The sequence below is a fragment of the Corella eumyota genome, chromosome 3 (genome assembly GCF_963082875.1).
Source record: "Corella eumyota chromosome 3, kaCorEumy4.1, whole genome shotgun sequence".
Taxonomy (NCBI): domain Eukaryota; kingdom Metazoa; phylum Chordata; class Ascidiacea; order Phlebobranchia; family Corellidae; genus Corella; species Corella eumyota.
This window is the reverse complement of record NC_137492.1, coordinates 4,650,672-4,666,219: the sequence shown is the minus strand read 5'-3', so window position 1 is coordinate 4,666,219 and position 15,548 is coordinate 4,650,672. Positions and strand designations below refer to the sequence as shown.

At 28.6% G+C, this 15,548-nt stretch overlaps 3 protein-coding genes across 3 annotated transcripts; all 3 read left to right on the top strand.

Annotated features, from left to right (window-relative positions):
* Positions 1 to 299: 299 nt before the first annotated feature.
* On the top strand, positions 300 to 3,903 carry LOC145745553 (armadillo-like helical domain containing protein 1). Its single transcript, XM_082563666.1, has 9 exons — positions 300 to 636; positions 1,060 to 1,226; positions 1,370 to 1,446; positions 1,595 to 1,704; positions 1,916 to 2,010; positions 2,369 to 2,488; positions 2,839 to 3,017; positions 3,452 to 3,529; positions 3,712 to 3,903. The coding sequence occupies exons 1-9, from the start codon at positions 368 to 370 to the stop codon at positions 3,784 to 3,786; spliced, it is 1,170 nt and encodes a 389-aa protein (XP_082419792.1). The 5' UTR covers positions 300 to 367; the 3' UTR covers positions 3,787 to 3,903.
* A 1,010-nt stretch (positions 3,904 to 4,913) lies between these two features.
* On the top strand, positions 4,914 to 6,865 carry LOC145745625 (von Willebrand factor C domain-containing protein 2-like). Its single transcript, XM_082563755.1, has 3 exons — positions 4,914 to 5,494; positions 5,889 to 6,018; positions 6,466 to 6,865. Exons 1-3 carry the CDS (start codon positions 5,006 to 5,008, stop codon positions 6,696 to 6,698), a joined length of 852 nt encoding a protein of 283 aa, XP_082419881.1. The 5' UTR covers positions 4,914 to 5,005; the 3' UTR covers positions 6,699 to 6,865.
* Positions 6,866 to 7,581: 716 nt separating this feature from the next.
* LOC145744691 (serine/threonine-protein kinase TBK1-like) lies at positions 7,582 to 15,538 on the top strand. Its single transcript, XM_082562604.1, has 16 exons — positions 7,582 to 7,738; positions 8,297 to 8,440; positions 9,236 to 9,365; positions 9,585 to 9,766; positions 10,204 to 10,364; positions 10,733 to 10,843; positions 11,641 to 11,823; positions 11,962 to 12,161; positions 12,434 to 12,584; positions 13,061 to 13,162; positions 13,395 to 13,515; positions 13,627 to 13,822; positions 13,937 to 14,078; positions 14,348 to 14,509; positions 14,851 to 15,060; positions 15,202 to 15,538. Exons 1-16 carry the CDS (start codon positions 7,631 to 7,633, stop codon positions 15,236 to 15,238), a joined length of 2,340 nt encoding a protein of 779 aa, XP_082418730.1. The 5' UTR covers positions 7,582 to 7,630; the 3' UTR covers positions 15,239 to 15,538.
* The last annotated feature ends 10 nt before the right edge of the window (positions 15,539 to 15,548 follow it).

The following is a 15,548-nucleotide window of genomic DNA, read 5'->3' as shown; positions in this document are numbered from 1 at the left end:
TTAATACAATTAATGTTTTTATCATATTGATATTTTTGTTAATTTTAGTTTCAGAATGACTTTCTGCCATATCTCGTTTTTTGACATTATGGACAAATTTATGCACGTTATAACTTTATATTTTTTATTTATAATATATGTATTTTTAACCATTTACATAGCTTTATGTATTCTGTGAAATAAAATAATAACATTTTTGGCAAAGAAAAACTTTAAAGAGCGTTACTAGCGGATAATATTAATTGTATACATAGCGACGGGTTTTCGCTGTAACGAAAATATTTAGTGCCATTTTTATATCTAAGTATGAAAGTTGTTTTGGATCTTTTAGGTTAAATGCCTCAACTTTAATATCTTTTTTTACACAATGACACATACACAAACTTCGGTATCAAAAATTCAAGCTATTTTGTTAAAATGGGATAAAGGGACTTCCATAATACGCAGTGAAATATTAAGTAAATTTATCGCCAATAACGTTGGAAAAACAGGGCCAGAATTAGAACAGGAGTTTGGTCAAGCGGCTAGTTTGTTTTTGATAAGACTGACAGCATGGTTAAGACTAACATATATGAATGGTTCAACGACTGGATTGCAGTTAAAGGCTATTAACATATTCTTAACAGCAACAAGTGGGTAAGTTTGTAAAGTTTTAATCACATTTTTGTTTGTATAAAGCAAAACATTTTTTTACGTTTATAAGTAAACACTTCATCGATTATTTTAACTTTTATTGGGCTTAAATAAGTGGAGTTAACCTGAAATGACTGGGGATAATCAATGAATATATTTCTTTTACAAATGCAATTTAAAGCTAGTTTTGTTGGGGTTATAAAAGTTTTTTTTTCATCCTTAATGTGTAAAAGCCAATTTAAGCCTATAATTAGAGTAACATTAGTTACCTTTTATGTAGTGTAGCAAAGTGTTTTAACCACCACTACTACATCAGACCACAAGTATGTTACATCGATTGTGAGCTGTAAAGTCAACCTTTTACATCGAAAATAAGGATAAACAAAATCTTTAAAAATTGTATTTTTACAAAATGTTTTTGTTTAGACATCATTTCATGGCTGAATTTCTAGAAGTAGGGGGTGTTTTAACCCTTCTCGAAATTGTCGGCCTAAAACAATCACCCGAAGATAATAAAACGGAAGCCCTAAAACTTTTGATAGCTATTGCTTCAACGGGAAGACAGTATAAAGAACTGATTTGCGAAAGTGGAGGTTAATAACAATTTTGTAGCTATAATAAAAGGGGTATTACCAAAGGCTTTTTTTATACCATGTATGTTGTGTGTGTATAAATTTTGTTTTAGTATATAAAATATCTGTCTCTAAATATTTGTCCATTTCGTTGTAATACTAAGGTATTAGAGCTGCAGCTGAATGCCTGGCCAAATCGAAACTAGAAAATACCCAAGACAATTCAAGAATACTTTTACAGGTCAATAAAAGAACTATTTTTAATCTAGTTTTATCAAATAGTATTCATGTGCAATAAAATACCCATAACAAATTACTATACTTTTGGCTGTAGCGTTTACTGAGTCATTATGATTTTTTTCGAACAATGTTGTTTTGTTATTTATCAGTTATTGGCACAAGGAAATCCTAAATATGAAACTCAAGTTTATAAAGGATTGATCGCTCTTCTACCTTCTACTTCACCTAAGGCACAACAGATGGCACTTCAAAATTTAAGGCAAGTCAATTGGTTTATTTTAAGTTATTTCCCCCAGTATGAAAAGATCAAATTTCTAATCTAAAGAAATGTTAAAGTAAAAATAAAGGGTATACAAATTCTAGTTATTTTGTATTTAAGAAATAAAATTACTAAATACACATTTTCAACTTAAGGTTTACTTATTATATCAAAGTGAAAAAATTATTTATTTTTGAAATATATTTTTTAGAATAGTTCAACCTATTGTCAAGGTAGCTAATACGAGCCTTGTTGAGCCCTTGTTAAATTTGTTATCTACAGTACATCTTGAGGTACAATATGAAGGTAATTTTATAATATTAATTGCAGCAATTTATACAGCAAAATCGATTAAAATTGGTGTTTAGATATTATTTTTAATAATATTTATTTTTATGTGAAAAGACATTTTCTGCCTAAACAGAAAGTCTTATTTGTTATTTTGACTCAAACTTAAGTTTTTTTAGCAATTTTATATGATATTGATTATATTGCATTGTTTTCAACTTGAAAGCAGTGGGAATTAAACTTAAGACCTTGCAAAAAAGTTTTTTAATTACCACACTATGCCACCATGTTCCATTTTTTGTTACTAAATATAACAAAAACTACAAATTTTAGATCTATCAAACGTGGATTTGCAAAAAATCGTTTATTTTTTCAGCTGTTGAATATATACGAGAATTAATGTCTTACGATATTCAAGATCAAATTTTGGAGGGTCTGGTAAAAGCTCTGCACCCCACTAGAGAAGAAATTACCAGAAAACAACCCGGTTTAACAGGTAAAATATTACACTAAAAATATCAGTTACTTATCATGTAATTAAGTAGGTAAAAATAACGGGTTTTATTTAAAAAGATTTAACCAAAGACAGTACAACGTGATGTTCATATAGCTATAATTAATAAACAATTAATGTGGTAGCTTAAAAATTATATAAAACCTAATTTGTGACTGGATCTTATTTAACGTTTTAATAAAAAACTTAGCTTCCAGTTGCTAAGCATTAATATTATCCGTTTATAGAATAACTAGCAGATATACTTTTAACTGCGTCTGGGTAAACCTAAAAATACTTTTGTCCCCTTTACTCAAGAATCTGTCGAAAATGTTTTTATTTTATTCATACAGGACCACTACCCTCGTTTATTAAACAGGCTGCGGCGGCCAAAGCGATCGGCGTTTTGTCACGTGACTCCTCCCAAATTGCGTCGATGCTGCTGAAAATCAAAGTCATTCAACAACTCTTGTATGCGATGGGCAACGTCGACTTTGCCGATAGCCAGCGACAATCCGCGTTGACTTTAGAAGTAAATTTTTTATTTTTTTAATTGTATTGTTAGTTACGCCGGCGTCGTACATAAGCGCCTGGGTTAGATTCCCGCTGCTGTACTTTGTTCTGCTGATCTTAAAAACTAATTAGCTCAGGGATGGCCATACGTTATCACTACATCAGTAATATTCAGAAATTTATATAAAAAAAGTCGTTTAGGCTGATTGTTTTAAAAAAATAATATTTTAGTTGGTATAGGCAAAATTTAAGTGCTTGCTTAACTGGAGTTTTTACCGTTTATATCGCCTTACTCAAGGGCGCTACAGCATGAGAACAGTTGGAATTAAACCCACGACCCCATAGTGGTGTAGCAAGTGTTCTTACCACTATACCACGCTTTCGGTTTTATTTCAATTGATTCAATAAAAAGATTTCAATTGATTCAATAAAAAGATTATTTTCTTGTTTCAGTATTTCATTCGTGTTTTTCCCGCTGTAAATGAATCAGTGAAATACAGCATGGGTGAACAATTATATGAACTTTTCATGGTAGGTGTTTTGTTTTACTTACAATTATTAAACGTGTTTTTATTAAATTTTAATTTCTTAGCAGATGTTTTATTTTTCAACTTAATTTACCAAACGATTAAGAAGGCTTAGTCCTTTAAAAGATTCTAACATTAAACCTGTATATTTGTCTAAAAAATAACAAAATTGTTAATTTTTTGCAGAAAAATCCGCAAGATTTATATTTTCGAATAAACGCAGTGCAAGCTGATGTACTAGTTTCTAATAAAGTCCAATAATAAAAACAATTGTAGGGCTTTTTAAAATTGTTTCTTTACCATCTCTTTTAAAAATATCGTGCGTTTTTTTTACGTTGTTCAGAAATATAGATGTTTATCGAAGTTTTATACAATATAACTTTATAACATTTTGTTTTTATTTATTTTTTATTGTAAATGTTTAAATAACGAAAATGCAGCTAAACGTTTAGCTTTAAATAAAATCGTTTAGCTTTTAAAAATTTAACAGTACCGCGCTGGTGAATCAATTGTTAGACTTGACTGCAGACTACAGCACGTCCAATGCGGTTAAATTCTTGTTTTGGCTGAAATTGATATGCGATGTTTATTGTAAGTAACTTAGACATATTAGCCGACGGGCATTGTTCGCTGTCAAGTAATGCGAAGCTTCTAGGTTAAGATCGTTTAGCTAATCACACGCTTACGCCTTCTTAAATAGCTTTCTTTGTTTCGAGAGTTAGCAGAGCGAAAACTAAACCTGGGCCCGACAGCTGAAATGCAAAACTGGCAATGCCTGATTCATATCAGCAAAAATAACCGCAGTTTGATCGTTTTTAGTATATATTTGAAAGAAAACAGAGGCCTATTGTTATAAAGTAAAGATCTTAGGCTCAGATTCAGTTATTTAAGCTGATGGAAGGATAGATTTTCGACGACAGCCGTGTAAAAAAACATAATGTCATTGTGAAGGCTATACAAAAAGAAAAGCGGTTAGTGACACGATTTCTTTAAAACGTTTTATGATAAGTAGATAGAGTTTTAGTTCAAACCAAATACGATTAGAATGAATGCTTTAAGTTTATAATTATTTTATTTTTTATTAATGTCAATTAGTTTTTTTGCTTGCATGTGATAGCCGACTAATGTAAATCGACAATTTAAACTTTTTTAAATATAAATTTATAGTAAAGAGTCTAGTACAAAGAAAAGTTGGCCTAATTATTTCGAAAGATTGGCAGACATTAATGTTTTTTAGCTCGTGTGAAAAACCGCAAAATGTCGCACAATTTTTCAACCTTAACCAAAGACAAAACGTCATAGCTTAGAAAGGGAGTCTACAGATAATTATGAAAATAACGTCATGCATTGACTGCTATACAGTTATTTTGTATAAAACATAAAAGTTATTTCAATACGCATATTTATAGGTAATGGCATTGGTCAAATAATCATTGAAATGTACATTTAAGCCTGCAACTGGTATTTAATTTCACAACTGATGACAGGCATGGTTCTTACGATTATCCAAAACGTGATTCTTATCTCATTTGTGACGCAAATTCAAGGCGGGCCAATGCGACATGGAAATAAAAAGGAGGCCCAAAGCTCTGCCTACATAACATTTATGAAATACCACGGCTATTACAACGCATCACTAACATCATATATTGACCATGAAAACTCAACATATGCTATGAATATTGCTCGACAAAACCTAGGGTCGCAAAACAATGAAAACAGCCAAGATTTTACTTGTGAAGACGGTGGAAATGTATATGGACCAGGAGACTTATTTACTTTACAGTCAGACCCATGTCAGAGCTGCGTTTGTCTTGCTGAAGGGCCAAGGTGTATTGGCAATGTCTGTCCAGAATTGCCTGATAGTTGTATAGAGGTTAAAAAGGATCCGCGTCAATGCTGTGTAGTTTGTATCAAAAAAGGGTGCGACTTTCATAACCAAACTTACCACGTTGGAGAAACCTTTAAAGTAATTTATTGTTTTATTAAAATTATGCAGTTTATATGTGGCAATAATTCCACCATTACTAAAATTGACAAATGGAAGTTGTTGAAGTTTATAAAGATTACTGGTTTAATATCCAGCAGCGAAATTTGAACTTAAGACCTTAGATTTAAAAAAAAAACAATTTTGTACCCAAACCACTTCGTCACGATAATGTTATGATTTTGTTTGCATAACATTCTGCACTTACGCACGTAACCTTAATTTAACTGCCCTCTACATTTGAGTTGTATATGTTTGTAAGGCAGATGTTAGGGTATATGTTTAACATGACAAATTTTCGCCTGGTTTAATTTTCTAGATAGTTACATAACCTCAAAACACGCATATAGCAAAAATATAAATTTTATATGTTTAGGCTACAGATTGTCAAATATGTAAATGTGAAAACGACGGCCGAACGTACTGTAGCGTAGGAGATTGTGAGCCACCAATTTGTGTTGACTATATTCGAATACCTGGAAAATGTTGCCCTGTCTGTCCAAGAGGTTAGTCTTTGGTTGAATTGTTTATTTATTATTAATGGGCATTGATTGAGAAAGATAACAGATTGCTTATATATCAAGTTTTCTGCTTATATTGAAATTTTTTTGACGTTTTGTAAACAAAAAAATGAAACGATTTTTAAGGGGAAAAGGTCAATTTACGATGGTCATGTTAAAATATTTTTTTTTCGTTAACAATATTTTATTGTAGCGTGACGTGGGATGCCCCTTTGCTTCCTTTCCTTAAATATATTTTTTTTAAATATTATAGTCAAATGTTTTTTGGTGTGTTGCGAAAATTTTCACTGAAAATTAACTTAAAAACCGTTTTGCGTTGGTCTGTAGTGTAAATTATACAGTAAACGAAAAATTTAACGACCATTAATATGGCGGGATTTTTTTTAGATTTGAATTTAATTTATTCGACACGTTTTTTAATTTAAAATTTAGGGCCGAATTGTTTTGCTGGCGACATGGTTATACCAGCGGGAAATCCAATTATTTTAATAAGGGGAGGTTGTGTACGCTGTAGATGCATCAACGCAACTTACGGGGCAAGATATTGGCTAGGAAGTAACCAAGCAAGGTGTGATGTATTGCCGCAATGTAAAAGAAACTCGAAAATTCGGCTGAAACGATCTGCTAAACACAAAGGCGCTAGAAGAAGACGACAAGCAATGTAATTTTTGATTTTCTACGAAAGAGGCCTTTTTATGATGTATATTTCTATATTTTGGTATTATTGACATATTCTAATTTGGAGGTGTTCAGAAGGCAACAAGGTGTTTTTGTATTGTTGTTTATTTAAGATCGAAGATTATTCTTTTTAATAAAGTTTATATTGCTCTTACTTTGTTTTATATTCAAGAAGTTGTGGTGTAAATATTCGTTCGAACATTTTAACATTAAATGACCAGTTAGTAGGTTTGTAGTTTTGAATTAGGGAAAATGTATGGAACAATATTTTTAATTATTTAAAATATTTATATTTTTTTTAAATAATCTGCTTTAAATACAAGGTAAATTTTTAAATGTAAATGACTTGATTTTATTTTTAAGATAACCAAAATACGTTTGTTTATTTTTTATGTTTTCTATGGAAATTTTACCTTGTGGGAAATTCCCAACTTGAGAGCCTACGTCATAAAGGGAAATGTAATTATGAAACTATGTCAGTAAGTGGGTAAAAACCAACGTATCTAAACACACAAATTAGGTGTTAGACTAATACAATTTTCTAAAGTAGTATTCGTTATATTATTAGGTCATTTTTAGTCAGAAATATTTTTTATTTATATAGACCTTATAACTGAAAATCTAAAAATAAATAAAAAAATTAAAATTTAAAAAAAAACAATTGTCAGTTTAATGTTTTTTGTCAAATAACAAGCTTTACTTATACCCAGTTAGCTTATTAATATTTTGACAGTTACAAAATTTTATTAAATTTAATTTAGGTATTAAAATTCAGGTGTAAATTTGCTAACTACGTTACTAATTTTATTTTTCTATATTTGACATAAAAAATATGCTGAAAAATTCTTATGTTGGTTTAGAAGATAAATTTAAGTTTAATTTTTAAATAAAAAAAAATTGTATTTTTAATGCTGTAAAAATGAGTGCAAACAGTTCTAATATGAAGTCTACAAATAATTATATTTGGTCAATATCTGATGTGTTGGGCCAAGGAGCTACTGGAATGGTATATAAGGGAAGACATAAGGTTGGTCTAATATACATTTAAAATGATGTTTATTATTCTTAGTATAAAATACTGTCAAAAATTACTTTTCAAGGCTAATTACCCGGTCTAAACATGGGTAGTTTTCGGCGAGATGTTGTGCGTGCGAACGCAAAAGAATGTCGTTACGGTTTCGATTTACGGATGATTACGTTTATGCACTTAGTTTTAGAAAAAAATCTTAAATTCATATGAAAAACTATTCAACATTTCATATTAATAAAAAAATGTTGTGTATATAGACCACATTTTTTTTAAATTTATGTTTTAGTGCTAAATTTAATGTGTTAAAAGTTGTTAAAAAAAGTTACTGTCAGTAATATGTGTGTGTGTCTGTTTTTCAAAAATCAGGCATATACATTTTATACAACAAAAAATCTTGTGGGGGCACACTGCCCTACTTTTTAGACTGGCTAACTGCAAAATTTATCCTACTCTAAATAATGTTAAACAATTTTTAACTAACCTGTGATTTAAGGTTCAAAATCGAACATTTATATATATCACAAAATTAATAGATTTTTTATATAAAAATTTTAGAGAACAGGAAATGAATATGCGATTAAAGTTTTCAACCAAATGAGTTTTATTGCAAGAGCACAAGAGGTTCGAAAAAGAGAATTTGACGTTTTAAGTAAAGTTGATCATATCAACGTTGTACGATTATTTGATATTGAAGAGGAGGTGAAAGGATTTTTATTTTAATTTTTTTTTGTATTTTTTATGGCACAGAACATTATCACATCAGGTCTTTGGTTTAATTCCTACTTCTTTCATGTAAATTTTAGAAAAGGTGCTAACAGTGTATATATTTACATATGCCACCCTTATAAACTATCTGTAGGTTAATTATTAGGCATTTACTAATTTAGTTTGAACGGATTTACCTTTTTTTTAAAGACACAATTCCATTCAAGTTTATTTTACAAGGGCCTTAACTTTCAATGTACATATAAGCGTAATATTGTTGCTGGGGAAGTTGTATTAGGTAGTTTTTAAAATTTTGGAATGCGTATATTCTGTATTCAATCGATGTATACAACCCATTGGCATTTAAAAAAAAATTTTCTTTATTGTTTAGGTTAAGTAATGGTTTCGTAATATTCAAATCACTGTAATTGGGAAAATTCATATTGATAAAATAATGAACTGATTTATAATTTGTATTAAATAAAAATAAAATTTAAGTCTTACTAAAAATTAAAAAAAATATGGTATAATGACTACGCACTTTTTTGCATGATGTGACTCTGTTGATAAGCTAACCTGAAATTACTAAAATTTATGAGGCATAAGTCTACATGAGTTTTTCACTGTTGAAATTCTATATTTAGTCAGCCAATAATCTATTTTTAAATTAAGCATACTAAATTTGTGTGATTTTCATTGAGTTACAACTTTTCAGTTGCTTTTTCAGTACAGTATTGCAAATTCGCATCCAAACTTTAATATTTTTAAATACTTTTTATTTATTTTTAGTCAATCACTAAACACAATGTAATAGTAATGGAGTTATGTGCTGCCGGAAGTTTGTTCTCTGTTTTAGAAAACCCTGAAAATATGTACGGCTTTCCTGAAGACGAATTTATAAGAGTTGTGCGACATATTAGTAAGGCTATATCCAAAATTTAAACTCGGCTTTTTACTAAAATTTTATATTATCTTAAAGAAAACAAAGTAATTTTACTTTAGATTTCAATTTTTTTTTAAACTTGGATTTATTTAAACTTTTTGGTTGATATAAAATTAAACCCCTCTTACAAAATCAAATGTGCCATTTTCCTTCGAAAACTCACAAATTCGAAATTAAATTTTTTTTAACTTGTAGCTTCGGGAATGAAACATTTACATGACAAGGGAATTGTACATCGCGATTTAAAACCAGGAAATATAATGCGGTCTTTTACTGACGATGGTACGGCAGTCTACAAGTTAACTGACTTCGGCGCAGCTAGAGAGTTAAAAGATGATGAACAATTTATGTCATTATATGGCACCGAAGAATACTTGGTTTATAATTTTATAATTTCTGTTTTAAAGCTTAGTAGATATAATATAAAAAGTGGTTGTCTTTGCTTTAACTTAACATGCTGGTTTTTGCCCGAGGTTGTTTTAGAATACTGTAGCTTTTCTTGTGTTACTAAACAATGGAAAAAATTTTTATGGGGGATATTTTCCTGTTGAAATTTCTCTAAAAAAATAATTTTGAAACTAGTTTGAAATATTTATAGAAAACTGAATGATAAATTATGAGTAAAATTGAAAATCGTCAGTTTAAGTTTTTTTATTTAAAACTTGCATAAACTTTTGTCAACCACTAATCTTTAAAAACCTGATTTTCTGCATTTAATTAGTTTTATTAAGTACCTTAAACTCTTAAGGCATAATACTACGTGTTTAGTTTAAAAACTGACAATAAAAAAAAAATTTAAAAATTATTTTTTTAGCACCCGGATATATATGAAAGAGCGGTCTTAAGAAAACAAGCAGGCAAAACTTTTTCTGCTTCGGTCGATTTATGGAGCATGGGCGTAACTTTTTATCATATCGCTACTGGACAATTGCCATTTAGGCCATTCGGTGGTGCAAGAAGAAATAAAGAAATTATGTAAGATAGGCTATTTAAAAATTTTTGTTGAACTTTTTTTGTTGTAAATGGCAACTTTTGTACTTTTAAATTAGTTTAACGTTTTAAATTAAATTAGTTTTTTGTAAAGGTTGTTGAATTTAAAGCTGCTCAAAATATATTATTTCTAAGGACATTACCACCAATGTAAATTAAACAGTTTGGGATATTTTGCTGCTCAGCAGGGGTTTATACCGTTTATAGCGCTTTACTCAGGGGTGCTACAGCATGAGATCAGTGGGGATTAAACCCACGATCTTATGGTGGTGTAGCAAGTGTTCTTACCACTACACCACGTTGCCATTAAGTTTTAACATACCATAGTTAAACATCCTAAATATATGTCTTAGGCACAAAATCACAACAGATAAGCCACCAGGGGTAATATCAGGAGTGCAACACACTGACCAGGGTTCAATAACTTGGTATAGAGAATTACCAAAAACATGTAGACTAAGCATGTAAGTATTTTTTTGTATTAAAAAAGTAGTTCAAATTTTAAAACACAAAATAGTTTATCTTAAGTAAAATGACATACTCTGTTTTAGAATAGTAAAATGTGTCAGCTAGGGATTTTTTGTTTTATATAGCCTACTTTTTGTTTTAGTTGTGTTTGGTACTTAAATACTATTGAAGTTTAATTTAAATATGCGTTTTTTAAACCAGTTGAATAATATAGGTTAGCAGAAATGTAAATAATGTAAACATTCTTACATAAAAATTAATTTTTATGTTTCCATTAATTAACTCTACGACAATACAATTGAAAGTTGTTAAATTACCTGTTTTTATTTTTATTGCCCATAAACCTTGGCCTAATAGCAGAATAAAATGCAAATTGTTTTGTCCTGAAGGCAGTAAGGAAGTAATTACAGTTTTGTTCAAATTATCATTGCTTCATGAGAACCATAAATTGTAATGATTTATGTTAATATTGACAGACCTCTACTTAACATTTTTAAAAATGAACGTATTTAAATTTAGAAAAAAAAATAGAAATGAATTTTTTTGTTAAGTAAAATTGTTTTTAGATATTTTAGAATTATTCTTAAAACTAAAAGCATTATTAACCATTTTAAGCATTTATTAAACATTCTTGAATATTATATCAAACCAACATTCATAAATGTAAAGAAGTTACCAATACCTTAGAGCTTTGAATTTAAAATTTTTCCCATAAAAAAATAATTATTTTTTAAAAAAATTAAAAAAAAATATTTCTTTAAAAAAATAAAAATTATAATTTAACTTTTTTTAGGAGTTTTAAGAAATGTTTTACACCAGTGCTGGCGGGTATTTTGGAATGTAACCCTCATAAAATTTGGACGTTTGACCATTACTTCACCGATATTGAAGATATATTATTACACAAGAAAATTATCCATGTTTTTAGTTTGCCATCATCTATATTACACAGGGTTTATATATCCCCAGAAAAAACGTAAGTTCCGTCAACTTGTATAATTTTAAATGTATTTATTTTTAAATTAAGAATATTTTTGATTTGGTATAAAGAAAAAATTTTAAATCAAAGTTAAAAAAATAACACAAAAAATGCAAATCAATTTTTTTACTATAGTCTAGTATCCTTTCAAGAGCAAGTAGCAGAACTGACTGAAATCCGATCCAGCAAACAATTAATGTTGTTAGAAGGTTCTCAGTTTTTGGTCGAGTCCTTTATTCCAGTAAAAGAATACCCTATCACAACAGCTGAAAATCCAATCATTTTGTTATCAAGCGATATTTCCGATTTTCAGCAAATACCAATACCACATACATGTAGGAATTTACGTATTATTCATTTCTAAATATTACTTAGTTAATATTTAATTTAAAAAAAAAATTTTTTGAGGTTTAATTACTGCGTACTGGGTTATATAATTGCCTAAGTAAATATGTAAAATTTCCATTGACATTTAATACACGCTATGGATTTCTATATACTGTATTTAAATGCCAGTTGTAAACTAAACACACCAAAGACCAATATATGCAAATAAGTATTGAATAGCAAGAATACAAGTATGTAAATTGTTATTGTTGCTTCTTAGGCAAACCACCTAAAGTTAAACCTCAACTCTCAATTGATAACGATGCAAGTTTAGCAAAAGTTTGTTCAAGCACTTTGTTTGATATCAGAAAAACAGTGAAATATTTGCTCGATGTGCAATCGTTGATAAGACTTGGTGTAAAATGGTTTGTGTAAGTTGACTTATTTTGATATTTATAATATTGTGGATTTTTTTTGTATAAAATTTTTGGGAGCTCTATTAGCGTTGTCCGCCAGGTTTAAAGGATAGTCTGGTAGTACTAAAATAAAAGCGGAAAAGGACGAAATTTTTATACCTTTTCCTAATCTTTCCTTGCGCGGGCTAAAAAATTATGCAAAATCAACTATGAAGCCCAAGGGAAGATTTAGTACTACCAGACTAAGATTATGGTAAGGTATAAAAATTCTGTCTTTTCCGCATTTTTAAAATGGGGGGCGCTAATAGAGCTCTAAATTTTGATTGTGTTTTTTTAACTCTGTAACTTTTAGGTTATATTTGCTTTATTTTTTGCATAGAAAAATATATTTGTTGGTAAGACTAAAAAATTAACTTTTGACTTTTTAATTATTTATGTTAATACTGTTTTTGTTTGAAATTCCTGTCACTATTTAAAATTTTGTTTTTTAGATCGTACTTGAAATCGCGTGTTAATAGAATCCAACTTTTAAGATTTCAGCTTCAGAGTAAAGTGGAATGTCTTAAAACTAATTTGGAAATATTTGAAGAACAGTAAGTTCAAAAAAATTTTATTTTATTTTGTGACTATCACTTTAAACATTTTACTGACATGTTTTTATGGCCCAAATAACTCTTTTTTATTGGTATTTTTCCTTTTTTTATTGGTGGTAAAAAAGAAATTAATAGACTTTTTTAGCCAAGTTTTTCTTTGAATAAATTTATATTGTTTTGTGCTACTTTATGTAATTTGGTAGCATGTGATTATTTACTTTATTTGTTTTAGTTATCAGCGTGAAACTTCATTATTAAGAATAGTTTCCATGATATTGGCCTCATCCCCTGAAATAAATGAACTGAAATTATATTTTACTCAGATCACTGAAAAAACTAAGATCTTACGTCAAGTAAGTTGAATTTATTTGTTAACAAATCCAATACACATGAGAAAAATTTACGAAAACAAAATTTAAATTTTTATTTTGAATAAATTTTTTACAAAATAAAATTTTCTTTAGATAAGAACTGATTTTGATCAATGTAGTGAAAAGACCCGCCAGCTCGAAAAAGTTATAATTTACGACAGAATTCCAGCATCTATTTTTGTTGATGACGGACCAAATTCTTACGATCGTTTGGAGGAAAAAATGACAAATTTTGCAGAAAGATCTAGAGATACTGCAAAACTTTTTAAAAAACATAAACATCAAAAAAGTAAAAAATTATTAAACACTTTTTTTTAATTTTAAATTAAACTTTTTATTGTTTTGGCAAGTAAAGGGTTGCCTATTTTTTTTAACGGCGTTGCCAATTTTTTTTCTTAAATAGGGCTTCAGTTTTCTGAAGAGCAGGTGCATAAATTTGAAAAGAAAAAGTTAGCAGAAGTCTGTGACAAATCAGTGAGTTTGTTTACTGACCAAAGCGTTCCTGGATGCAAAAAATTACACAAAGAGTCAACTGTTTGGTTTAAGTAAGTTCAATAAATAAAGTTTCAATGTCATTTAAAAAAATTTGTGCAAAATTTGTAAAAATAAAAAAATATTTATAGTAACAATTTTTTTTCTGGTTTAGCACAAAAAATCAATTATAAATTGTTTTAGTTTTAGCTCATTTTGTATTTTAACAGGTTCTACTTTTTTAACAAACTTAAAAAGCATTTTAATTTAATTGCCTTTTTCTATTAATATTTATCACATATTTAAAAAAAAAACAAATTCCATTTATTTTTTACTTTCTTAGTAACATGAATGAATATCTGAAAGACATATTTACTGTGGAAAAAAGAATGCATTTGTTGGGTGAACGATGCCAAGAACAGGATGAGGCTGTTCGCAAACTACAGAGAATATATAAAGATAAGCTTTCTACAGTCGAAACTTTATTAAAAAATGCTGCATCAAGGTAATGTATGTGTTGATATATCCTTAGTAAAATTGTTTGGGTTTATTACAATTGCTTCTAACATGAAATAGAATATAACAGATCAATAGCATTAAGTTATTTTTTTAGTGTCAAATAAATCAGCAATATAAGTCGGTGGCTATAATAACTGGGCATTTTTATATGAGACCCTGGAAAAGATTTTCATGTTATGGCATTTTTAAGTAAGCTATAAACATCTAAAACTGACAAAGATAACTCCAGTCTAAACTGGCATGAAAAAACTTACTTTATATTTAGGGTGTAAAATCAAATTTTCTATATAAAGGGTACATCAATAAAAATAAAAAATTATTTTTTAGTCCGACGTCACGCTTAATGCTTTCTGGGGTAAACAATAATACTGATAAAACTCCAAAGTCCTGGGACAGTTCTTATTCATCAAAAAACAACAATAATTCACAACAAAAACAAGCACAGTTAAGAAACTTGCGGAAGTGTTTAAATGATGCCAAGTCTAATTTGTACCAGGTTAAAATTGAAGTGGAATCAAATTCTGAAATGCTAAAAAGGTAAAAAACAGATAGTTAACAAAATCACAAACAAATTTTTTAGTGGTTGTATTTAGTTAATTGGCTAGCTATATTTTTTTACAATATTTAAATTGAAATAGTTAAATTAATGTTTCAATAAAAAAACATTTTTGATTTTAGGCTTGGAATTATATCTCCACAATCTACAGAAAATTAAAAGTCATTATTTAAATCATTTATTAATTCTACATTTTGTATATAGTATATTTAAATAAAGCTTTCATGTTAGTGTAGCCATTTTATTTTTATACATTTTTTTATTTTTCAATCATTATGTTTTTGTTAATTTTGCAACATTCAATTTTCTGTTGTCAATAGTTTTGATATTTTTTTATTGTACTCTAAATATTAAGATGTTATTATGTTGATCTAATTGTCCAGTTTAATTTATGTAATGAAATCACCTAATTGCATACAAAACCAAGTTTTTTTATTACTTAATTAAAGTTGATTTATGGCCTGCCTTT